The sequence below is a fragment of the Symphalangus syndactylus genome, chromosome 22 (assembly GCF_028878055.3).
Source record: "Symphalangus syndactylus isolate Jambi chromosome 22, NHGRI_mSymSyn1-v2.1_pri, whole genome shotgun sequence".
Lineage (NCBI taxonomy): Eukaryota > Metazoa > Chordata > Mammalia > Primates > Hylobatidae > Symphalangus > Symphalangus syndactylus.
Window position 1 is genome coordinate 60,742,931 of NC_072444.2, and position 25,110 is coordinate 60,768,040.

The 25,110-nt window shown below is 37.6% G+C and overlaps 1 protein-coding gene across 1 annotated transcript in view; it reads right to left on the reverse strand.

Annotated features, from left to right (window-relative positions):
* The window catches only part of DARS1 (aspartyl-tRNA synthetase 1), an 87,071-nt gene that overhangs the window by 47,474 nt on the left and 14,487 nt on the right, over nucleotides 1–25,110 (reverse strand). Inside the window, exon 4 of the mRNA XM_055262027.2 lies at nucleotides 14,474–14,576. Coding sequence (XP_055118002.1) covers nucleotides 14,474–14,576 — 103 coding nt within the window. The remainder of the gene's footprint in view (nucleotides 1–14,473; nucleotides 14,577–25,110) is intronic.

The window sequence follows — 25,110 nt, forward strand, 5'->3', positions numbered from 1 at the left end:
AACCCAGGAGGCAGAGGCTGCAGAGAGTCAAGATTGTGCCGCTGCATTCCAGCCTGGACAACAGAGTGAGCCTCCGTCTCCCGTCTCCAAAAAAAAAAAAAAAGTTAATGTAGCAAACTGAAATTTTAACCTACCAACTAGTAAAACATCTCTTTTAGGTGAAAGATCTAGAAAGGGAAGAAAATAAACAAACTTGTATGTAGCTAGGTGACTCATTAGAGAATGAGAAACATACTTGTGACTCATCAGCTACCAATAAATCATTTAACCACAATGACTAATATGAAGAAAAATAAAATAAAATATATATGTATACACATAATGGTACTAAAAAAGGCTTATCTTCAGAATCAAAATACCTCCATGTTTGGGGAGAGTGGGAAGTATTATATAAGCACAAACAGCGATATATAAATTTTAACTTTAAAACTACTTTTCACATTAATTGTAGTCCTTTATAGCAGGCACTGTAACTTTAAACTTTAAAAACTTGTGTTTACACTCACTGTCCTCTCTAACAGTCAATACAAAAAGGCCTCCAGGACTTCCTTTAAAAAAAACTGGCTTTATAACACTTAACCAAAACTAACACAAACTATTCTGTTAATTACTTTAAAACGGCACACATACAAAAAAAATTTTTTTAAAGAAAAAAGGGATAATATCTCAACTTCAGGATCAACTATTAAATATTAGATAAGATGGGGATCCAGAAATACAGGCCTGGATAGATAGGTATTGCATCTTCCTGCTTCTAGACAAATTTCGTTTAAAAACCTCAAACCATTTCAGATATATAATTAAGAACCTGTTCCTAGAACCTCTAGGGAATTAGATGTGCCAACCTTCCTACGTAACTCATTCAGTTGCTTCATTTTTATATGCATTCAGCCATGAGAAAATTGATCTTTCCAACAAATTGATTAAAATAATGTGTGAAGAGTCCTGTGGCACTTAAATCCAATTAGTGAATCAACTTTTTAGATTACTCTATTGATGAATTGGATATTCCTAAGACAGACAATTTGAGGCAAAATAGTTGGCTCCGTATTAAATTCCAATGTTTCTTTTAAGGAAAATACTCCAAAGCTAGAAACTGCTAGTAGTATTGTCTAGCCAGTAAGGCAAAAGATAAACACTTCAGATTTAATATCTAAAGTAAATGCTAAGATCGTTATCTACTTAAGATATTAAAAGTGACCTCATACTTTGCCTTTTAAATGATTAAGAAACCCCAGCTGGAACTATCTGATTTGATATTTTTAATAGCAGAGTCCTTGCTTTTTTCCACCTGGTATATGGCCAGAGGGAATAGAGTTAAATATAGGGCTTCATGGAATTAACATATAAATACTATTATTTCTCCCAATTTGTTGTGTATGAGTTCACATGCTTTAATGTCCAGTCTCTTTGGGCAGTATGGAAACGTAACATCTTGAAAATAAACAAATAGTCCTTCGGTACTCCTCTAGCTCCAAGCATTTTATATATAACAACTGATCTAAGACAGAATTAAAATTAAATGCAGATTAGAAATGGCCTTTTCCTCACAGACATATTTCTATCCATACTATTTTCCGAACGAGATTCTGGCAGAATAGTTAGCTCGTCCACTAATGAGCTGCTAGCTTCCCAAAGAGAATGTGTTACTAACTAAATATTCTTCTGAATTATCTCATGCTTCATTGATCCTCAAGTTTCTAAGTAAAGATTTTTGTTTTATTTAAGCAACAGAATCCACTAGAATTGGTTTAGATGTTGGTGATGTACTGTTTTTAATAATAACAGAAGGGTGGTAGAATACTAAGCAATGGAACTCACAGTGCTTTCCAAATTTTGCCTTTCCAATTATACTTAGAAACTAAGAGATAAAGAGGAATGAGATCCTGAAGAGGTCAGTGAAACAACGAAAATACAGGCACAGCCCATAAACCTCTATTTTCATTATAAAGTAGAATATACACTAGTGGGCCCAGCTGAGGAATAGGAATCAGTTGTCATGCCATGAACACACAGGATACTCTAGCCTGGTGTTAGATGATGGAATCAGGAGTCTTTGGGACAGGGGAGTTTGTAGGGTGTTTGTGGGGCAAGAGAAACAAAGGGGCGGGGAACAGTGGATAAAGGTGCAGAGAGTAGTTTCAGCAATGGAGCATGGGGCCACATGAGGTCAGGAGGAGGCTGAAAAGACTGGGAGAGAATGTGGAGATGGATAAAAAGACTAGAAGTCTTGATGAGGTCCAACAGAAAATGAGGCGGCCTGGGGGAGGCAGATTGGTGGAAATCATAATCAGAGGATTATTGGGTAAAACAACCTGTTGGGCTTTTTATAAACTCGAAAGCCTGGAACTTCTCTTCAATTAACTCGATATAGTCAAGCTTAGGAGACACTACTGGCTGCCTACCCAATGGAGTTCCTTTCTTCTTTGCTAAAGAGGCTAGCTTCACTCCTCTTCGGTGTCTACTCTTTATTTGGCCAAGTGCTATATGGGAAGATGAGCCCATCTCAGTTCCAAAGAGTGGGTCATGTGTACTCTCAGTCCATGTTGGCAATTTATTACAGATTAATGGTGTCATTTCCACTTAGTTTCTCAAACCAGTAATTTTCTAATTCATTATTTTCCTTACCCCCACACATAAGTAGTAAGCAAACAGATAAGATTCATGTTTTACCCATTCACTAGCAAACCCTGTTGTCACTTTCAAGAGTACAGTTTTGCTGTAAAGCTTGTTTTGAAAATGTGAATTTGTTTCAACATCTTTGACACATTAGGGAATAATTTGAGTATAATGAGAATTTTGCTTTTGCCTATGCCAGATTTCATCAGTGAGAACACTCAGTCAATGCAGACAACAACACTTGGGTGCACTCGGCCATGCAGGAATATACAAAATGCACACACCTTAAACATCTACTTGTAACTCATGTTATGAGCCAGACCCATCCACATCTGGTGTTACAACTTTCCCTCTGATTTCAGACACTGTTCCTTCCATCACTTCACAATAACTTACAAACTGCCTTTCTTTTGATACCCACTTCTACAAGCAAACTGCACATTTTTTTCAAGGTACAATGCTACATTTATTGTAGTATTTATGTATTTCTTAACCATTCAACGAGTATAAAACTGTTACCTTTAAGAAGTTAGGTTACTGGCCGGGCGTGGTGGCTCATGCCTGTAGTCCCTGCACTCTGGGAGGCTGAGGCGGGTGGATCACCTGAGGTCAGGAGTTCAAGACCAGGCTGGCCAACATGGTGAAACCCTGTCTCTACTAAAAATGCAAAAATTAGCTGGGCGTGGTGGTGGGCGCCTGTAATTTACCCAGCTACCCAGGAGGCTGAGGCAGGAGAATCACTTGAATCTGGGAGGCAGAGGTTGCAGTAAGCCAAGACTGCACCACTGCACTCCAGCCTTGGCAACAAGAGTGAGACTCCATCTCGTCTTTTCAAAAAGTATGCCATTAATGAAGTTTTTTTTTTAAATTGACACATAATTGTACATATTTATGAGGTACAGTGTGATGTCTCCATATATGTACACATTGTATAAAAATCAAATCAGAGCATTTGGCATTTCTATCACCTCAAACATTTATCACTTCTTTGTGGTGAGAACTTTCCAAATCCCCTCTTCTAGCTATTTTCAAATATACAATATTGTTAAACATAGTTACCCTACTGTGCAAGGGAACACCAGAACTTACTCTTCTTCCTATCTGTAATTTTGAACAGACTGACCAATCTCTCCCTCATCCCCCTCTGCCCCCCACCAACTATTCTCTCTACATCTATGTGATCAACATCTTTAGCACATGAGATCATGCAGTATTTGTTTCTGTGTCCAGCTTATTCCACTTAACATAATGCTCCGCAGGTTCATCTATGTTGCCACAAATGACAAGATTTCACTTTTTATGGCTGAATAGTATTCCAGAGTGTATATATCCCACACTTTATCCATTCATCTGTTGAAGGAAACTTAGATTGAATCCATATCTCGGCTATGGTGAATGGTGCTGCAATAAATATTGGAGTGCAAATACGTATCTCTCTTTGACATAATCATTTCATTTCCTTTGAATAATTACCCCATAATGGGATTACTGGATCATATGGTAGTTCTGTTTTTAATTTCTCATGAGCCACCATACCGTTTTCCATAGAGGCTATACTAATTTACATTCCCACCAATAGTGTATGATGGGTTCCCTTTCTCCACATCAAGTTTTTGAGTGTTACGCCATTAACCCCATTTTCTCCATAAACACTGTGGTTTTTATTGCGCAAATTTGCATAGGACAGTTATTTTTAGGAATGCATATGTTACACAGCAGAACTGACAGTACATTAGCACACTCTACAAAAAGCTAATCTAAAATGACACCCATATCTAAATGTCCCAAGATCTCTTCTCCCTTGCTGTTGACGGAACAATTCTAGGAAAGGACTTTAGTTGGTACAAGTGTCTAACAAAGTGCCTGCAATTTGATGTGTTAAGGAACAGTATTAGTTATCCAGCCAAATCCTTTCAATTCTTTCCTGCATCCACAATCTTAGTAAAAGATAAATTCTTATTTTAAATTCTGAGTCTGTGGTTTTATTTTCAACGTCAGTGGCATATACCACACAGCTGCTTTTTTGAGTGACTTTGTGCCTTATTTCTCAAGAGAGTGATACAAAGGTGCAAAATGTATTTATGTTGTGTTAACGGCAGTGCTGATAAGAAAAAAAAGCCCAAAGCCTAAGCAAAAGTAGATGCAATTAATTATTAGATTTGCCTCTAGTGGTGTTAGGTTTTATGTTTATAACTATCAAAATTTTTATTATTGAGATTATTCAGGAAGAATAACTGTCACTGAAAACATGAAACTCTCTAGGTTCCAACTCCCTGTCCCTCCCCCTTATTTTTAGAGCATGCTTTTTAACAATAGGGTGATTCCTCAGAAGGCAGCTACTGCTTTACAGTGGAAGAGACGAACTAATTAGTGTTACTAATGGTTAAAAATAAATTCCTCCTTTGGGCCGGGCGCGGTGGCTCACGCTTGTAATCCCAGCACTTTGGGAGGCCGAGGCGGGCGGATCACGAGGTCAGGAGATCGAGACCACGGTGAAACCCCGTCTCTACTAAAAAATACAAAAAAAAATTAGCCAGGCGTGGTGGCAGGCGCCTGTAGTCCCAGCTACTCGGACAGGCTGAGGCAGGAGAATGGCGTGAACCCGGGAGGCGGAGCTTGCAGTGAGCCGAGATTGCGCCACTGCACTCCAGCCTGGGCGACAGAGCGAGACTCCGTCTCAAAAAAAAAAAAAAAAAAAAAAAAAACCAAACCAAAACAAAACAAAATAAATTCCTCCTTTGGAATTTTTAGCAGGAATTTATCACTCAAACATAAAAATATTTTTTATTACTTTATAATCAGATCCACTTTTTATTTATTTTTAATTTTTATTTATTTATTTAATTATTTTTTTGTAGAGACAGGGTTTTGCCATGTTGCCCAGGTTGGTCTTGAACTCTTGGGCTCAAGTGATCGTCCTACCTCAGCCTCCTAAAGTGCTGGGATTACACACACGAGTCACCACACCTGGCCCAGTTCTATTTTTTAAACTAAACTTTTTTCCCTTTAGTTTTGACTTGTAATACCCTGGGAGCAGTGTCTAGCTAACAAACTGTATTCTAAGTGGAGCTATAATGTGGAGGGTTTTGATCTAACACCATTACACACAATTTCAGAGAGGCAAGATGACACAGAGACTAGAGTGTGAGTCCAGCATCTAAGAGACCTTAGTCAAGACACTTAATATTTCACACCCCGATTTCCTCATCTGAAAACAAAAACAAAACCAAAGAGAGAGAGAACAGAACCAACCTCCTCCCCGCCCCAAAACAAAAAAAGACAAAAACGGTATTTACAAATCATGGGGCTGTCGTGTGGATCAAGTGAGAAAAAAGTCTGGCACTTTGTGGCTCCATGCTTAGTATATAATAACAGTCAGTTATTATTGCTATTATTATACATGAACCTGTTATTTCCCCTGTACATCAACTGGGGAAGATGCTGGTGACCACTGTACTGTAACTTTTGGGTCTGGTACAGGGACTAACAGAGAATAGGCATCCAAATAAGCATAAAAATCCATGCTAGACACTGGAAAGGTGGCAAAATAAAGCAAGTGTAGTTAATATACTTTTAATTTCAGATTAAGCTTCTTAAATATTAAAAATAACATTCCACATGCAATGAGTCTGGTATGTGGTGGGGGATGGGTTTTCCATGACCTTTCATCTAAAAAATACATGACACCTGCTACGGAGGTCGAGGAAGAGTAGCCCATCATTATTCACATAATCTATCAATAAACCCAAGATGACAGAAGATGGGCAGCATAACCTTTATACAAATAGTGTTACCTTTTATTTCTCATCATTCTAGGTACCACAGATTTAAGCACCTTGAAGTATTTCATTATACTAGATAGTCTCAATAAAGGCCTAAAAGATAACAGAAATCCTATATATTGATGTATTCTGATTGTGTTGTTAATAGTAGGGATAAACTTGGGAGTTGGTAGAGGCTGGGGGATGACCAAATTTTATTTTTGGGTAGTCATCGGCTCATATTTTTCTAAACTATTTCCATTTATTACCATCACCACCAAAAAAAAAAAAATCAATAATGGTGAAAGAGACACTATGTACATTAATAGTTTTTCCATTTGCATATTTATATATCCTTATATCAATAAAAACTACTAAAATTTTTAACACAGAAACTTGACTATTAAAGATTTTCAGCAAAACCGATAAATTTTTTAGCTTTCTGGTTGTCAGAAATAATGTGTTAAATCTTACTATATACTCAATGATAAATATACTTACAGATCTACATAACCACCCACATTCAAATGAGTAATTTTTAAATCTTTGCAGGGGTGTAATAAAAGATTAGTTAGAAAAGAGGCATGCCATAAAGTTGTCACACACCAGTTCTTCAAATAATGCACCAACATAAAATGCTTCAATGTTATAAATTAAATGTACAATTCACTGAGGCAAAGAAGTGCAAAATGCCCAAACACAAGAAACCACGTATTTGCTAATTAAAACAGCATCAAAAGAACAAACGTAAATTAAGTAAGTACTTCAAAAAATAATAAAACCACCTTTTGAAAATAAAAATCTTTTTTTTCTTTTTCTTTCTTTTTTTTTTTTTAGACAGGGTCTCGCTCTGTCACACAGGCTGGAGTGCCTTGGCATGATCTCGGCTCACTGCAACCTTCACCTCCCAGGTAGCTGAGGACTACAGGCTCACACCACCACGCCCGGCTAATTATTTTGACCTTTTTTGTAGAGATGATGTTTCACCCTATTGCCCAGGCTGGTCTTGAACTTCTGGGCTCAAGTGATCTGCCTGCTTTCGCTTCCCAAAGTGCTGGGATTATAAGTGTGAGCCACCGCACCCAGCCATATGTTTCAATTCTAAGGTAAGCATAAGCTTCATTTATAGGTCAAGCACTTCTTTCAATTATAGTGAATTAGTACCACACTAGATCTCAGACTTTTATATTTCTCAGGCAAGTAGAAATAAGTGTTTGAATAAGCGTCTTAGCTTTGAAGAATGAGCTAAGATAAGCAAACAGTAAATAATATAAGAAGTCACATGGTTGTGTCAGGGAAAACCAGAGATGGACAATACTTAAAGTGGTAAAAACAAATTTTATTCAAGATTATTGCAATAGGGGAAAAGAGATCTGAGTATAGAACTGGGCTCAACTTTGAATACATCATTGGCAAGTGGAAACTTAGTGCCAAAGATGGGAACACAGAGTCAGCGGATGGAAAATTACTAAGAGGAGCCATCAGGAGAAAGGGAAGATGCTGGCTAAAGTGACCTAACAGGATTCTTGTTGAAGGCAGGCGAGGGTGATCAGACATCACCTGAGGGACGGTGGAGGAGAAGGAACCCAATTAGCTATGGTGAGTGATCAGATACTGAGGGGGGATGACAGGGGTTGTAGTTAAAGCAACTCAGCAGGATTCTTACTAAATCTGAACAATGCAAGCATAAACATGAAGTAAAAAAGTGGAGGCTTACTGGAGCAGAAAGTTCTTCAAAAGGAATCTGAGGAGAGTTTGGTCAATGGGGGACTCTTTGTCACTAGTTAGTAGGGAACTAAATCCTTGCATTCTCTGTACCTCTATTACACCCATCTGTCCACTGGTGCTTTGCAAAAATTAAAGATGTAAATCATTCTTTAAACCATGATAACTTATTCATTTTTTTTGAGATGGAGTCCTACTCTGTCACCCAGTCTGGAATGCAATGGTGTGATCTCGGCTCACTGCAACCTCCATTCTCCAGGTTCCAGCAATTCTCCTGCCTCAGCTTCCCGAGTAGCTGGGATTACAGGCGCCTACCACCACACCTAGCTAATTTTTTTTATTTTTGGTAGAGACAGGGTTTCACCATGTTGGCCAGGTTGGTCTTGAACTCCTGACCTCAGATGATACACCCACCTCAGCCTTCCATAATGCTGGGATTACAGGTCTGACCAACCACGCCCGACCTGTGATAACTTATTTTTTAAGCCAGAATCTTGCTCTGTTGCCCAAGCTGGACTGCGGTGGCACAATCACAGCTTACTGCAGCCTGGATCTCCTGGGCTCAGGTGATTCTCCCACCTCAGCCTCCAGAGTAGATGTGACTACAGGTACATGCAGCCATGTCCTACTAATTTTTTTTTTTTTTTTTTTTTTTTTGAGACAGAGTCTCACTCTGTCGCCCAGGCTTGGGTGCAGTGGCACAATCTTAGCTCACTGCAACCTTCGCCTCCTGGGTTCAACTGATTCTCCTGCCTCAGCCTCCCGAGTAGCTGGGACTACATGTGCCCGCCACCATGCCTGGCTAATTTTTTGTATTTTTAGTACAGACGAGGTTTCACCGTGTTAGCCAGGATGGTCTTGATCTCCTGACCTCGTGATCTGCCAGCCTCGGCCTCCCAAAGTACTGGGATTACAGGCATGAGCCACCACGCCCGGCCGACTAATTTAAAAACATTTCTTTTGGTAGAGATGGGGTTTTGCCATGTTGGCCAGGCTGGTCTCAAACTTCTGGGTTCAAGTGAACGGCCCATTTTGGCCTCCCAAATTGTTGGAATTACAGGCATGAGCCACCATGCCCAGCTGATAACTTATTTTATGAACTTACTTTTCTTCACTAAAATCCCAAGAATTTTGGGTCCAAAATAAGCGTGGTGAGAAGTATGCACTACTCAGTAAGGCACAGACTAGCAGTTCTAAAACTACTATATGGGTTCTCTTTAGTGGAACAAAACATGTCAGCAAACCCCATTAATCACTCAAATAAGTTCTGTCATGTTACTTAAAGACCTACAAATACCAAACTAGTGTAAATGCTTATGCTTATAGCCCTTAACTTTAAAACAGAAATAAATTTTTAAATAAAAACAAAATTCAAATTAGTAAGTAATATTTTTAGTTTCACTAAAACTAAATTGCTGACATTTGGTTTACTGTATAAAGCTTGTAGCCTCAGAGCCAGTTCCATAATTAATTTATTTCTGTATTCTGACTTCAATACTAGTAATGGGAAGAATACCTGTTCAGTCACCTAAAACATTAACTTTGAGGTAGAGTCAGGACATTTCAGCTTCATAATTAACCAAAATTCTGCAAAGAGTAATCTAAGAATGACAATTTAAATAAAGTATCAGTCAATCATTTTATAAAACTGTCTTACTTATGTGAAAGTTAATGTGGCATTAATTAAAATTTGTATCAAATGAATTATCAAATATCTGAAACTTAACTGGAACTAGAAATAGAGATATTTTTCCTTGCATCAAACTGTTATACTACTAGAGATCTGCTGCTCCTATACAGACAAAAAGAGAATTTAATATATCTGCTTGAATGGTACAGGCTTTTCTGAGTTCAGAATTCCTCTAAATTACCAAGTACTACCTGGTAACCCAACTCGTTCAGCATGTGTCTCTATTCAAACTACACAGAATATGAACATCATTTGGCTTCAGCTGGCATGAATGCAATTGTAAATAAGACAGTAATGCTAATGGAGCACTAGATTCACATGGCAGTTTTCAGTTATAAATCTGTCTTTAAGATGATATGGAATAATGTAGCTCTAAGATTATCATCAAAATGTATACTAAAAATTTTAAATATATATAATACATGTATGTAAATATATATAATTCTCAGCCTCCTAAGAATATATATGTGGATCCCTAAGAAAGGAACAGAGAAACCAAACAATGAGGATAATGAAGGATATGCGGTTAAGCTAAATGACAAAGAATGAGGATTAATGAATAAAGCCAATACCTTTAAAATGAGAAGTGAAGTAAGACAGGTCACTGCAGGCATGGAGTGTCTGCCCAATCTGAAGAGTATGTACTGGGAAGTAGTGGGAAATAACATTGTAGTGAGGGAACCAACAGGCAGGATTCATCTTGGACATGGTTGGAAGTAGGAAGCCATTAAAGATTTTAGATAAACTAGCACTGAAAATAAAACTTCTGGCAAGTGTGAACCTAGAGAGGGAGCAAAAAGGGCATGTATCCTTCAATAAATATTAGCTTAATAAATGATTGGACTATTTTGTCCTAAACCAAATAACATGGCAGAAAATATAAAGAACGACACTAAAAGCAGACAAGAAAAATTGAAGCCAAATATCTTTAAAATCTCATGTGAAGAGACAAACGTTAAGACTTTACTCTCAAATGTTTTAGAGATTTTAGTACTGCTTTCATTCTGGTGTCATATCAGAAAATTCAATTATCTTCCATGCTTAAAAACACAGAAAGTCACGCCTGTAATCCCAACACTTTGGGAGGCCGAGGCGGGTGGATTACCTGAGGTCAGGAGTTCAAGACCAGTTTGGTACCAACCAACATGGTGAAACCCCATCTCTACTAAAGATACAAAAAATTAGCCAGGCGTTGTGGCGGGCGCCTGTAATCTCAGTTACTTAGGAGGCTGAGAGGCAGGAGAATCACTTGAACCCGGGAGGCGGAGGTCGCAATGAGCTGAGACCACACCACTGCACTCCAGCCTGGGAAACGAGCAAAACTCCAACTCAAAACAACAACAACAACAAAAACACAAAAAGTCCAAGTGAACTTAAGGTTTCTGCAATTTGGTACAACAATAATGAATACAGTTAGTGAATAACAATACTAAAAACCACAGTGAATATAGTTAGACAACAGCAGGTTATAAAATTTCTTTTAATCTGTTAATAACAAATAGAGGAATTTCTTTTTATTGCTATTTATGATTCAATAATAACCTTACACCTTAGATTTTTGTTTTTAGAAGTATCAGTTCAACAAATGGTACTGCCTAAACAAGTGACCTCAGAGATAAACATATGAAAGCTACCTTAATTTTTGCTTTCACAATTTTAGTGCATACCCATTTTAGATAAAACACAGTTAACAATTTTTAGGAAAAGGATTTTAAAAGATGAAGAAAAATCCCATATTTCTTTTCCCTAATAAAGTTCTAAAAAGTTCTTGCTGAAGTCTAAAAGTGGACTACTTCTACCAAGAAGGATCAGGATTTCTGAACTATCTTAGAAGTATAGGTTACATCACACAGAAAGGACAAATTGACTGACCCACCTGGAACATAAAATCATGTTCCTAAGAAAATTATCTTAACCAACTACAAAACCTAAAAACGCATCATTTTTTGCCAACGAGTCTTAGCCATAAGAATTTTCCTTTTTCACAAGATAGCAAAAGCCATTAACCCACCTACTGGTAATTATTCAGGCTCGATTCCTTAACATACTAGTGCCAAAAGTTTAATAATAGTTATCTATGTACCACATGTTGAACCTATTGTATAAAATTGGCTCCATTCACTTACATATAACCAGTGACAAGGTTTATAATTTGGAACAGCTCAACCTTTTCCCACACATTGCTACTTTATATAAAGTCCATTTTTTAAAGGGACTAAAAATAGCTGCATGTTCTTTGCTTAAAAAAAAAAAAAATCAAGTCACAATTTAGTTAAGCCTGAACTGCATCTAGATCTTTATGGAGTTCCACTTCAGGAATTAAAAAATCTAGGCTAAATTACCTATATTCTTCCCTTGTCTACAAGAAAGATCACCCATGGCCGGGCGCGGTGGCTCATGCCTGTAATCCCAGCACTTTGGGCGGCCAAGGCAGACAGATCACCTGAGGTCAGGAATTCGAGACCAGCCTGACTAACATGGAGAAATTCCGTCTCTACTAAAAATACAAAAGTAGCTGGGCATGGTGGCACATGCCTGTAATCCCAGCTACTGGGGAGGCTGAGGCAGGAGAATTTCTTGAACCGGGTAGGAGGAGGTTGCGATGAGCAGAGACCACGCCATTGCACTCCAGCTCCAGCCTGGGCAACAAGAGTGAAACTCTGTCTCAAACAAACAAACAAAAAAAAAAAAAAAAAAAGAAAGATCGCCTATATATCATCCCATTTGGATGAAACCTTTTAATAAAATAATGATAAAAAGATGTTCTTTAATTTTATGAGGGCATTAGTGAACTAAGTTCTGTTTGGGAGACCATTTGAAAGTAGCTCTTTTAGCTATTAAGCTATGGTTGACATGTGATATAGTCAATCGCTGTTACTTAGTCAAGTCCCAGGAGTTTCTGAGGAGATCCAAAATAATGGGAATAACTTATTTGTGGAGTACTTTAATGTGTCTGCTTCTAAACACATCACATGGATTAACTGTCCACTTGTCAGTAGAATGCCTCTCACTGAATATTGTGGGTAAGTGGGATTTTCAAAAGGCTTTTCCACTGGAAGCTTTAGGAATGTAACACCGAGGTTATAATGCAGTTTAATGGAAAAATATATTCTCTATGTAACCGTCAGCTTCATGTATTAGTTTTCAAAACCAAATTATTATACAAAAAACAAAAGTTGTTTGTTGATTTGAGGTTGACTTTTTTCCCGTATTTTTCAGTATATGTAATAGAATTTAGCATCTACGTCTGTGGTTTCCAGGACCATCTTTTTTTCTTTTATAGAAGGTTCTCTGTGCAGATAAAATTTCTAGGGACCAAGCTCATTTATGTTTGACTTCATAGGATACACACTAACCTTAAAAGGCTGGAAGACAAATGCACCCCACAAGCACACACTCTTAACCAGGAGACGAAACAAGCAAACCTAATTACCAGAAGACACACGTAGAAGAAAAGTGGTCATCTCTGGGCAGCACGACAGGGAGATAGGGAGAGGTGGGGCTACTGTACTAGTAGTATTAAAATACTACTGATCTCATCAATGAATTGATATAATTCATAGCACTTAAGTCCTTAAATCTGAGTGCAGGTATTACTATGATGTAATTTGATAAATAAATATCTAAACCAAAACCAGCTGCTGAGCATCCTCTATATGTATAACATTGTGCTAGAAGGTCAGGGAGGGCTGAAAGCTAAATTAGGATATTGAATTAGATAATTTTTAAGTTTCTTTCCAATTCTAAAATTCATAATTCCATCTGTATTAACTCATTCTTAGAAAGCATGCATCTAAAAAGCAAACATTTACAAAAATCAATAGAAAAAATATATCATTTACTCTGACTGAATTCTTTCTTTTAAAAAACACTTACACCTATGAAATTACTTTATTACTTAAAACACAAAGACCATCCATTTTCTCATGTTTTCTGAGATCATTATCATGGAAATAAAATTCTGATGAAATTGAAAAAAACATGAAACAAAATTAGCCACATCACCACTACCAAGTAAAACAGCTCTCATCACCTTAGAGCCACTGCACACACAACCACACTTCTATCTCTATATCCGCCTCCTGCAAGCTGAACAAAACAATGTGCTGCTTCTATGGGAACTCTGGGCCAGACAGCCCAGACTTTTACAGGAGGAAAAAGCAAGTTTCACCTTTTTTCTCCTAAACCCTTTTGGTGTCAAAGCTAAAAGTTGTAAAACATTTGTTTTACTTCCTTCTGGAGGAAATCATTTGCCAAACTACATTCTTTTATTTTATATACTTTTATTTTTTGGTTAGAAAACTTGTTGCTCAATATGCAAATCTCAAACTGGGGGAGGGAGGGAAGGAGGGAGGAAATGAAGCTCAACAAACACAACAAAATAAAGTTGCTCTGCTATGTTGAGGCTGCCAGGCTTTTTGTTACTCTACTTGAAAGTAAATGTGACTTGTCTGTAGAGAGTGCTGCTTCAGCAGTTCCAAATGAATTTTAAGCCTGTGCTCCATATTTTCCCTTTTGTAAGTTTAATGTATTCAGCAACACTGAACTGACAATTTAAATAACTACATTTTTAAACAAACGAAGCATTGATGTTAATGTATGAAAATGTTCCAAACCCCTGGGAGTCTTGGTTCCCACCATTGTTTATTCTGACAACAGGATATAATTGCTTACTTACTTGGCAGCAAATTTAACCATCTGCTTGCTTGCATGGTCTCCCACTGCCACAAGGGCCTGGACATTAAACTGCTGCTGACGTAGGACTAAGAAGCACTGTTTCCCTGAAACAGACAGAAAGAACACAAATGTATTAAGGACATGCAACTTCAGGTTTTACAAAGAAGGAAAATGCTCTCGACTTAAAAAGTGGGCCAAAATTTACTACACTCATCAGGCACGCACACATGTGTATACTATCCATTTGGCTTCCACAGCCAAAATACTCATATTCAACTGACAACCCTTAAAGAAACTCAAGTTCCTGTGATGAGTAACAAGAAACGCTTTCAACTTGTTTGTTGTAAGAACACAGGCAAATCACCAATTTCAAAAAAACTTCTAAATCAAGAAAATTATTTTGTCATTGCATTGATTTATTAAACAAATTTCAAGTAACTTGAGATCACTTTCAAAATTCATTCAATAGTTAGTATATTCTACATGCAAAGGCACTGTACTACTATGGAAGTTTCAATACTGCAACCACAAAAGTGCTACACAGAGCTTAAAAACAAGGACACAAACATTCTATGGGGGTGGTCCATCTACAGAGTTTCTTCCTACCAAAGCACATTTTAAAGAGCATTTAAATTGACAGGCTAGTGCCTTTCATGTTCTACGTTCTTCATTTTTCCTTTATCATCTTCCTAGTCCTTCATATTTTATGAGTCTTGCATTTTTTTTTACTCCAAATAACTTATATTGTCTATTAAAGATCATTTTCTTCAAGCCCTACAACCAGTTTTATTTTTACATATCCTGGGCCTCTTTATTCCTCCTCCTTTGATAAAGAACTGTCACTCCTTATTCTTAACCTTCTGAAAAACATTATTCATAATATATTTCAGTTATTATGTATCCTTGTGACATCCCTTTTTCCTCCAAAACAGATCCTTCTTAAGTCTCTGATCAAATTCTGGGAAATCACTTCTTCGTAAAAGAGGGGTTAATCTCTCCAAGACCACTTTTCACATCAGATTGTTTTGTAAAACATCACAAGAAGATTTTGTTTTTTAAACTGAGCATTATATTTTACATTTAGAATGGGCCTTAACCAAAAAAAGAAAGAAAAAGGAAAGCAAAAATGCAAGCAGACTTACAGTTACTACTTTTAACATACAGTATTTTGAAATGCAAATCAGATACCCATCACAAGTTAAAAAAGACAGGTTGCAAACAAAGTGTCAACACAGACATAATCTATTGACTTTAGAGTCATATATGATTGGAAGATTTTTAACCACTAAAAAACACTCTTAATTTTCCCTTTTCCTTTGGAGGATGATCCAGTCACAAAGTAAAATCCTAAAAAACGAAGTTGTATTAATACACGAAACAAATTCAAAGGAATTTTAAAATACTGAATGGACAAAGGTTATTACCACAGAGAAACTTGCAGATGAATAAAAATAACATTTTCCTAGGAACTACTACTGAAACCACAGCCACATGTTACCCCACTTAGAAAAGCATGTTACTATGAAATGGAAGGTAATGTGCAGACGACAGTGCTAGGCTAAGCCATAATGTAGTCAGAGTATATTACCTACTCTAATAGTCCAGACAGAAGCAGCACCAACCTAGCTGCCTCACAAAGCTGTCCAGTGATGAATTTCAGTGCTACACAAAGACCCTGGAGAAAGAATGGAGAACTCTAAAGGACTTACAAAGGGTGAGCGCAGGATAAGTCTATGGGTCAGCACTAGGGGGTAACAATTAGTGTAAGTGTCTGGTAGAAAAAAAAGTAAGCTTTGAAATCAAAAGGCCTGGTATCATATCCTATCACTTCCTATGAAGGGGCCTGTGGGAAAATTATTAAACCACTTTATATCTCAGTTCTTCATCTGGAAAATGGAGATGGTAATAGTCATGGGGTTTTCTTCCATAATCATGAGGATTTTATAATATGTTTAAAGTTGAGATGGAGCCCAATTAATGTTAACTATTAATGACTTTTTTTTTTTTTTTGAGATGGAGCTTCGCTCTTGTTGCCGAGGCTGAAGTCCAATGGTGCTATCTCAGCTCACTGCAACCTCCGCCTGGGTTCAAGCAATTCTCCTGCCTCAGCCTCTTGCGTAGCTGGGATTACAGGCACATGCCACCAGGCCTAGCTTATTTTTGTATTTTTAGCAGAGATGGGATTTCACCATGTTGGCCAGGTTGGTCTCGAACTCCTGACCTCAGGTGATCCACCCGCCTCAGCCTCCCGAAGTGCTGGGATTACAGGCGTGAGCCATCGTGCCCGGCCTATTAATGACTTTTTTTTTTTTTTTGAGATGGCGTCTTGCTCTGTTGACCAGGCTGGAATGCAATGGCATAATCTCGGCTCACTGCAACCTCCACCTCCTGGGTTCAAGCAATTCTCCTGTCTCAGCCTCCCGAGTAGCTGGGGCTACAAGTGTCTGCCACCACACCTGGCTAATTTTTGTATTTGTAGTAGAGACGGGGGCTTCACCATATTGGTCAGGCTGGTCTTGAACTCGTGACCTCAGGTGATCCACCTGCCTTGGCCTCCCAAAGTGCTGGGATTACAGGCGTGAGCCACTGTGCCCGGCCTTAATGACTATTATTAGTAACACCACTATCACTGACTACTTATTTGATGATTGATTATCATTCCTATTTCGCAGGTGGATGACTATATACAAAAAGTATGCAGGGCGCTGGGAACACAAACGTAAATATTTGTTAGAAAATCATGATAGACTCTTACATGAGGAAAAAGTGATAAAACCATATGTAACGTGTAGTCCCAATTTTGTTTGTGTAAGAAGTATATTAAGATTGATCATATAGGGAAAAAAACCACCAAAATGTGGCTACCAATGAATGGTGAAATTATAGGAAATTGTTCTGTCCCTGTATTTTTCTGTATTTTCTGAACTTTCTACAATAAATATGCACTACTTTTCTAATCAGAATAAAAATTTTTTAAGAGAACTATACACTCAGAGGTAGGTACAGAAGAAAGGTAAGAGCTGAAAGGAAATTTTGGCCAAGTTCAAAATTAAACACAAGCAGTAAGTAGAACCTGGGAAGTTTTAGGCAGCTGAACATAGGAGCAAATGTACCTCCTAAGATTCGCATGCCTGCTAGAGAAAAGAAATAAAATCAACGGTTATAAGTGAAGTGAAGGCCAGTCATGGTGGCTCACATCTGTAATCCCAGCACTTTGGGAGGCTGAGGTGGGCAGATCACTTGAGGTCAGGAGTTTGAGACTAGGCTGGCCAACGTGGTGAAACCCCATCTCTACTAAAAATACAAAAATTAGCTGGGCGTCGTGGCAGATGCCTGTAATCCCAACTACTTGGGAGGTTGAGGCAGGAGAATTGCTTGAACCCAGGAGGCAGAGGTTGCAATGAGCTGAGATTGTGTCACTGCATTCCAGCCTGGGTAACAGAGCAAGACTCCATCTCAAAAAAAAAAAAAAAAAAAAAAGGGGAGAATGTTCACTATATCCTTTAAATGTTTACTGTGCTTATTAGATTTAATTCTAAAAAATTTTTCTTATAAAAAAAGGCAACAGATGGGGGAGGAAGGGAATGAAGTAGTGAGAACAGTCTATGAGCATATTGTTTTATAAAAACCTATACAGTATGTAAAAGTGTGCCAGTACAAAAATAACCAGATCAATAGAACATAAGAAAAAATTGATAATAGAGCCTATTAGATAAAGGAGATCCTAATTCTAAACAGAATTCAGGAGATTACAAAATTTAAATAAACACCCCAACGAATACAAAAACAGAGTAAAAAATGGAACTGAATATTAAAATATATCACGGAAGAAGGGAGAACTTGGCTGGGCGCGGTGGCTCACGCTTGTAATCCCAGCACTTTGGGAGGTCAAGGTGGGCGGATCACGAGGTCAGGAGATCGAGACCACGGTGCAACCCCGTCTCTACTAAAAATACAAAAAATTAGCCGGGAGTGGTGGCAGGCGCCTGTAGTCCCAGCTACTCGGAGAGGCTGAGGCAGGAGAATGACGTGAACCCGGGAGGCGGAGCTTGCAGTGAGCCGAGATCGCGCCACTGCACTCCAGCCTGGGTGACAGAGCAAGACTCCGTCTCAAAAAAAAAAAAAAAAGAATGAAAGAACATCTATATACAAAAATAAATCAAAGGAACAATAACACTGAGAAAAAATAAGTGCTGAACAGCATATAACCTATATAAGTTAATCTTTTTAATATATAAGGATCTTAAAGATTTATGAGAAAAGAACACTGAGATCTCAATAGATAAACAGGCAATAGACCAAAACAGATAATCTGAAGGAGAAAGAAAAAAACCATAGTAAGTAAATACAGTATAAGGAAAAAAATGTTACTGGTAATGCAAGTAATGCAAGTTGAAGCAAACAACAATGACAGATTATTTACCTCTCAAATGAGCAAAGATTAAAAAAATACAAAATACAAAATCAAATTATTACTCAATGCTTGGGAGAATTAAAATCGTAAAACTGTTCCTTTATAACTTGCTGAAGGCAGGGTAAACTTGCGTAATGCTTCTAGAGAACAATTTGGCAATAAGCATTAAAAGGCTTAAAAACGTTATCTTTGACTCAATAAATACATTTCTTAGAATATATGTTAAGAAAATTGAAACAGAACTACTTGTGACTAATGCTATGGTCCCCAAGCTTTCTACGTTCAAAGCACTTTCAAATACAAGAACCTTGATGGTCCACTTAAAATGATTTTTAAAGGACTCAAACAAACAAACAATCAGTACTGGCTTCCTGGTAAACAGAACTGTCCACTCAGACTACTTCTCTATGAAGTACTTTTGAGACCAAGCTCTTGTCATGTATTAGGAAACAAAACCGTTCTTTCTTTGGCTCTGGTTGGTGACAGATTGTACTGCATGACTAGCTTAGTTCCATGTTTTACAAGGCACTACCTTCCACATGCTGAGAGATAAATAGGAGCAGTGTGTACATGATCCTTTTTGTGCAAATTTAAAAAACAAAAAATATGGTCATGTCTGTATGTATATTTTGTCTGCCTGTAAATGTATATGTATATATTTTTTTTCTGCAAGAACACACAAGAAAAAACAGTGGCTATTTTGCAGGGAAAAGACTGTGGTGAGATGGAGGAGAATTGTGAGACCTCTATTTCCATATCTTTTTCTACTACTGGAATTTTTATTTTTACCATACCCATAAATTACTTTTTATTTTAAGAAGCAAATATATAATTCCTCAGTTTAGTAAAAAGTTCTCACTTCAAAAGCTGGTATATGAACTTCAGAGGGCAGATTAATCAACTGCTAAATATTATTAATCTTTCTTCTTGGAACTTTCCAATACAAAAGACAGCTTATAGAAAACAAAGTCAGTGTTCAAAACAGCTGAATGAACTATCTTTTGATATTTTATTTGTTTTTGTTTCGTTTTGTTGAGACAGAGTCTTGCTCTGTTGTCCAGGCTGGAGAGTAATGGCACGATCACTGCAACCTCTGCCTCCTGGGTTCAAGTGATTCTCCTGCCTCAGTCTCTCGAGTAGCTGGGATTACAAGCGTGTACCACCATGCCTAACTAATTTTTGTTTTTTTTTTTAGTAGAGATGGAGTTTCGCCATGTTGGTCAGGCTGGTTTCTAACTCCTGACTTCAAGTGATCCACCTGCCTCAGCCTCCCAAAGTGTTGGGACTACAAGCCTGGTCTATCTTCTGATATTTTAAATTTAAATTCTTAATACTTAAAACTTTGTGCTGCATTTTGATTAAGTTTTTAGAAGAAGCAGTTTATTTCTTAAATTTATATGGATGTAGTGTTTTAGAAAAATGTAAAGTTAGAAATTTTTTCTCATGAAGTCTTTATTTCTGAGCTGAAGAACAAACATGGTAGGTAGTTAGGACAAAAAGTTTCTTCTCAGCTCCAATATGGTGATGGCTCAGCAATGAAATAGGCCTTCATGGGAGAACCAGGTTATCAAAGATGTGAGGCAATCCTATGTTTTCATCTCTTCCTGCTGACTTTTAGCTTGCTAAGCCCCCTGGATTCATTATTTAGATAACGTACCTTAACTTCCTAATACCCAATCTTAATATTTTCCTTCATCATTTGTATTAATCAATTAGGGATCAAAACAACAAAGATCTAAACGTTCTGATGTATTTTCCACTTATTGTTTCCCCTGCAATGTTCCTGCATAGATTTAAGTTGATTTTGGAAGTGTAAGTAAGTTTTTAGGAAGAATAGTGTTGAAATAATTATTTTGTGCCAGTGCCTTCCACATGGTATGTATAAAATTTGAAAGGAATGACAGACATTCCAATTACTCTTTCAATATGCAGACTTATGCTCATATGTTTCACGCTTGAAAGAAACTAATTTTAAGCATATCATTAAGGTAAGAAATTTCTCCTTGCTCCTATTTAAAACACTTCACTTTAGGGATGTTATATATAAACCTACTATAAGAAATCTGATTTTCATTTTAAAAAATGTCTGAAACACTGCCCTTAAGGAAAAAATATACAGGCTTTTCTTGTTTTGCTTTTTTATATGAAGAGACTCTTATTTTTGCATTACAGGATTCTAACTGTCATACTTTTGACACTAGGATTTTGACACTTCCATTTCCTTATTCATAGTTTCTCAGGGCTTTGCTCTACTAGAAATTGCCACTATGAGTTGTTCCTTCAAGCCCAGCTTTAATATGTTATTACTCCTGGGGTTAAAGCACACAAACGATCCCAAGTAAGTCGTATTTATTGATACGATTTTTCGTACATAAGATATAGGAAGAAGAGGGTACTAGCAATCAGGGTTTTTGCAAATTCAGAGCACAAGATTTTATTCTTAAACACAATCTACAGCCAGGGGCAGTGGCTCACGTCTATAATCCCAGCACTGTGGGAGGCCAAGGTGGGTGGATCACCTGAGGTCAGGAGTTTGAGACCAGCCTGGCCAAAATGGTGAAACCCCGACTCTACTAAAAATATAAAAATTAGCTGGATGTGGTGGTGCACACTTGTAGTCCCAGCCAGCTACTTGGGAGGCTAAGGCAGGAGAATCACTTGAACCCGGCAGGTGGAGGTTGCAGTGAGCTGAGATCGTACCACTGCACTCCAGCCTGGGCAACAGAGCGAGACTCTGTTTCAAAAAATAAATAATCTACATTGGCAGAAATAAAAAACACTGACAATCACTACTGACAAGTGTCTCAGTACGTTTTCTGTTGCTTATAACAGAGTATTCGAAATTGGAAACAAACTTTTTTTTTAAAATTCTGGAGACTGGGAAGTCCAAAATTGAAGGGACACAACTTGTAAGTGCCTTCTTGCTGGTGGGGACTCTGCAGAGTCCTCAGGTGGCAGAGGGCATCAAGGTGAGAAGCTGAGTGTGCTAGTTTAGGTCTCCTTATAAAGTCACTAATGCCACTCCTGTGATAATCCATTCATGGGGGTAGAGCCCTCATGACCCAATCACCTCTTAAAGGCCTCACCTTTTAACAATGCCACACTGGGGATTAAGCTTTTTTTTTTTTTTTGAGACAGAGTCTTACTCTGTTGCCCAGGTTGGAGTGCAGTGGTGCGATTTCAGCTCACTGCAACCTCCGCCTCCTGGGTTCAAGTGATTCTCATGCCTCAGACTCCCGGGTAGCTGGGATTACAGGCGTGTGCCATGATGCCCAGCTATTTTTTATATTTTTAGTAGAGATGGGGTTTTACCATGTTGGCCAGGCTGGTCTTGAACTCCTGGGTTCAAGTGATCTGCCCTGACTCAGCCTCTGAAGGTGCTGGGATTACACATGTGAGTCACTGTGCCTGACCAGGATTAAGTTTCAATATGAGTTTTGCAGGGGAAAAATAATGAAACCATGGCAGCAACGATGTGGAGAAAGTGGTATTGTGACATACCTGTGGGAATATATTTGAATACAACCTCTTGGGAGGACAATCTAGTATTAGAAATTTTAAAAATGCATATGCAGGCCTGGCACGGTGGCTCACGCTTGTAATCCCAGCACTTTGGGAGGGCGAGGCAGGTGGATCACGAGGTCAGGAGATTGAGACCATCCTGGCTAACACAGTGAAATCCCATCTCTACTAAAAATACAAAAAATTAGTCGGGTGTGGTGGTGGGCGCCTGTAGTCCCAGCTACTCGGGAGGCTGAGGTAGGAGAATGGCACAAACCCGGGAGGCGGAGCTTGCAGTGAGCCGAGATCCCGCCACTGCACTCCAGCCTGGGCGACAGAGCGAAACTCCATCTCAAAAAAAAAAAAAAAAAAAAAAAAAAAAGAAAATGCATATGCATGCCCTTTAACCCAGCAATCTCATTTCTATATACCCATCTTGTAGAAATACTACCTCGTGTAGATCTATAACTGGTTACCATGGAAGGGTTTCCAAGAAACAGTTAATTATTTTAAAAAGTCGAAAAAAAAATGTAAAGTATAACAAGACATATTAAACATACACACACCCAAAATAAAACAAACTGTGTGTGTGGGTGTGTACATGCACATACGTGCATTACAAAGATTTGGAAAGACAATGAACAAATTAAGAATGAATAATAAAAAAAGAATGAATAGAAAAGGTTGGGGCAGAGGATAGGTAGCATAGAAGAAAAAAGGGAGTATCATTATTTCTGTATTCTTTTAAAGATTCATGTGCAAGTATTAATGTATTATTTGAGTAACTTACATTAAGTATTATAACTTAAAAATAGAATAGAATTTTCCAGTTAAAATTTATGAAGACCAGATTATAAATGCAAAATTCCACAAAAAGTAAGTTAAACAAGCACTATACTAAAAAAAAAGCCACCCGCAATTGAGTTTATTCAAAGAATCTAAAAATGGTTCAACATTATAAAATACATTATTGTCAATCACTACAATTACATAAAGTTGATTCTTGTTATTTATAGAAGTTATGCTCTGTAAAGCTGCCACAATACTGAATTAGGGCATACTGAATCATTGCTCCTGAGAGAAGTTTAAGGTTAGGTTTCTTCACGCTTATGGTCACAATATTTTTGCCAACTGATTAATACATAACCTTCTTTTGTGTGTGTTTCTGTTTAAAGATACCTTAATATATATTGTTGAGTCATTAACACTTAACTCATGGACAAGGGCACTGTAACTCATGCCTAAACAAAGCATATCTAAACACAGGTATTTTCTCCTTAAGGGAACAGCACAGTCTTCTTGTGCTTGCGAACTTTAGAAACATTTGAGACCCATACTTGGGGGCCAATTTAAAAGGCAAAAGCAAGCTGGGCACAGTGGTGCATAACTATAGTCGCAGCTACTTGGGAGGGTGAGGCAGGAAGATTGTATGAGGCCAAGAGTTGGAGGCTGCAGTGCGCTACAATCACACCTGTGAATAACCACTGTACTCTAGCCTGGGCAACATAGTGAGACCCTGTCTCAAAAAAAAAAAAAAAAAAAAAAAAAAAAAAGGACCCATTAAGCATCTTCTTGGACCACAACAGAATAAAACTACAAATCAATAATGAGAAATTCTGGAAACTATATAAACACATGGAAATGAAACAATATGCTCTGGGATGACCAGTGGGTCATGAAGAAATTACGGAAATCAAAAAATTTCTTGAAACAAATGATAATGGAAACAACATGCCAAAACATATGGGATACAGTGAAAGCTGTACTAAGAGGAAAATTATACCTATAAGTATCTACCTAAAAAAAGAACCTCAAATAACCTAACAATGCATCTTAAAGAACTAGAAAAGTATAAGCTGAACCCAAAATTAGAAGAAGAAATAATAAAGATCAGAGCAGAAATAAATGAATTTGAAATAAAGGAAACAATATAAAAGATCAATGAAACAAAAAGTTGGTTTTTTGAAAAGATAAACAAAACTGATAAGCTTTTAGCCAGACTAAGGAAAAAAGAGAAAAGACCTAAATAAATAAAATTAGAGATGAAAATGGAGACATTACAACAGATGATACCATAGAAATTCAAAAGATTAGTGGCTACTATGAGCAACTATATGCCAGTAAGTTGGAAAATCTAGAAGACATTTCTAGACACATACAACCTACCAAGATTGAACCATGAAGAAATCCAAAATCTGGGCAGACCAGTAACAAATAACAAGATTAAAGCCGTAATAAAAAGTCTCCCAATAAAGAAAAGCCCAGGACCTGATGGCTTTACTGCTGAATTCTACTAAACACTTAAAGGACTCACACCAATCTTACTCAAACTGTTCCAAAAAACAGAGGAAGGGAAAATACTTCCAAACTCATTCTAAGAGGCCAGTATTACCCTGGCACCAAAACCAAAGACACATCAGAAAAAGAAAACTACAGACCACTATCTGATAAATACTGATGCAAAAATCCTCAACAAAATACTAGCAAACCAAATTCAACAATACAGTAAAAAGATCATTCATCATGACCAAGTGGGATTTATCTCAGGGATGCAAGGACGTTCAAAATATACAAATCAATCAATGTAATACATTGTATCAACAGGATGAAGGACAAAAGCCATATGATTATTTCCAACTGTTGCTAAAAAAGCAGTTGATAAAGTTCAAATCCCTTCATGATAAAAACCCCCCAAAAACTGGGCATAGAAGGAACATACCTCA